This window comes from Cyprinodon variegatus, unplaced genomic scaffold (assembly GCF_000732505.1).
Source record: "Cyprinodon variegatus isolate N-32 unplaced genomic scaffold, C_variegatus-1.0 Scaffold1728, whole genome shotgun sequence".
Classification (NCBI taxonomy): Eukaryota; Metazoa; Chordata; class Actinopteri; order Cyprinodontiformes; family Cyprinodontidae; genus Cyprinodon; species Cyprinodon variegatus.
Genome location: NW_015152181.1, coordinates 16,087 through 17,806, shown reverse-complemented (window position 1 = coordinate 17,806; position 1,720 = coordinate 16,087). Strand labels below are relative to the sequence as shown.

Sequence of the window (1,720 nt, the reverse complement as noted above, 5' to 3'; positions counted from 1 at the left end):
CTGAGCCACTCTAACTAGAAGCTTTATCAAAAAGGAAAGTTTTAAGCCTAGCCTTAAAAGTAGACAGTAGATGTGAATCAGGAGCCTTTCTGAGGATGAGCTGTAGGTTAGATGCACCATGCAGGGGAGGACAGGAGGTGAACAAACTGAACCTATGATTGTCCTGGTTAAACTTTTACAGAATGCTAAAACCAATATTTAACAGAGGCTAATTAAAATCAGCTGAACTGAAGGTTCATTCTTCAGTATCAGTGTTATTTACTGCGCTGTGCGTCGTTCAGACAGCAGAACCTTTACTGAAGAGTTTTAGATTCTGCTTCAGTCTCAGAATTAAAATCTAGTTTAATGGAAACCGTTTCTGTAAATCCTCTGCGATCCGTGTAACCTCTCCACCAGGAAACCCCCACGGAGCATCCTGCCTCTGCCTCACAGAGCTAAGCCTAGTTTGTTAGGTAAATCAGCAGGGAAAGCTGGATCCTGTCGGCTCAGCGGTGTCGCATTACTGCAGAGAAACAGCCTTCAGATCCATGCCTGCAAGATGCTAGCCATGTTTTTAATTCATCATTAATGTTTTCATTAGGCTGCAGGTACGTCAGTAAGGCAGCGGCAAAGACGCAGGTGGAGTTTGACTATGATGGACCCTTAATGAAAACTACAGTCCCAGGGCCTCGATCACAAGTAAGGCCACCTGAAAACTGTCAGGTTTCTCCATTAAATCAGAGACAATATTCCTTAAACCAACTTCTCTTTTCTCCTTACTTTTAGGAGCTCACAAAACAACTGGGAGACATTCAGGTAAGTGGGAAGATTAGAATACGGATCTAGAAATCATTGATTTGATCACCGTGTTCTGGATCTTGTTTTCGTTTCCTTCCCTTCATCTCCTGGATCTGTTTCATGCAGGCCGGGCGGCACGGCATCTGTCAGATTAAATCTCCAATTATGTGAAGTCATTAAAAACACCCTGCAGCTCAGCCGTTGTTCCATGTTTCCCTTTTACATCCTTCCCGGAGGTCTCTCTTTATGCAACAGACTGCAAAAACAATCTAGAAATAATCAAAAAATTCTTAAATTACCGTAATTTTCAGACTATAAGCCGCAACTTTTTCCCCATTTTTCGACCTTTGCGGCTTACATAACAATGGGGCTTATCTATGGACTTTTACAGCTAACGGCCACTAGGGTAATACGGTACCTAAATCTATGGATTTTACCATCCACCATGTTGACGTCACATTTGCTTCAACACACAAGTACGGTAGCCGCGCGCGCCGGAATGCGGAGGTCCTCCGGAAGCAGACTTCTACCGCGAGTGGTACGAGACAGAACGACAGCGAGAAAGACGGACATTGCGAGCGTAAGACAGTTTGTGTTAAACATAAGAAAATTATATAGTCCAATGCGGCTTGTATTTGTACAAATCATGTAATTTAGCTTCTGCGGCTTATATTCAGGTGCGGCTAATAGTCCTAAAATTACGGTAAGTGTGTTATTATGTACCCTGTTTAATCCCGCTCCTATTTTATCAAATGCTAAACATAAATCCCGGGATTGAACACTTTATTTTTAATATTTTACTCAATATCATGTGTTGAAACAAAGACAAAAATCTACCAAGATATATTTTCTGGCCATCATTAAAGGAATAGTACACCCAAAACATGATTAGCCTTCATTTTCTACTCACCCCCATGCTGAACAACACTCTGGAGTACTTTTT

The 1,720-nt window shown here is 41.9% G+C and overlaps 1 protein-coding gene across 1 annotated transcript in view; it reads left to right on the top strand.

Annotated features, from left to right (window-relative positions):
• Nucleotides 1-552: 552 nt before the first annotated feature.
• Nucleotides 553-1,720, top strand: part of LOC107104409 (4-aminobutyrate aminotransferase, mitochondrial-like) — a 16,938-nt gene continuing 15,770 nt past the window's right edge. The window contains exons 1-2 of the mRNA XM_015404405.1: nucleotides 553-678; nucleotides 766-795. Coding sequence (XP_015259891.1) covers nucleotides 568-678; nucleotides 766-795 — 141 coding nt within the window. The 5' untranslated portion in view covers nucleotides 553-567. The remainder of the gene's footprint in view (nucleotides 679-765; nucleotides 796-1,720) is intronic.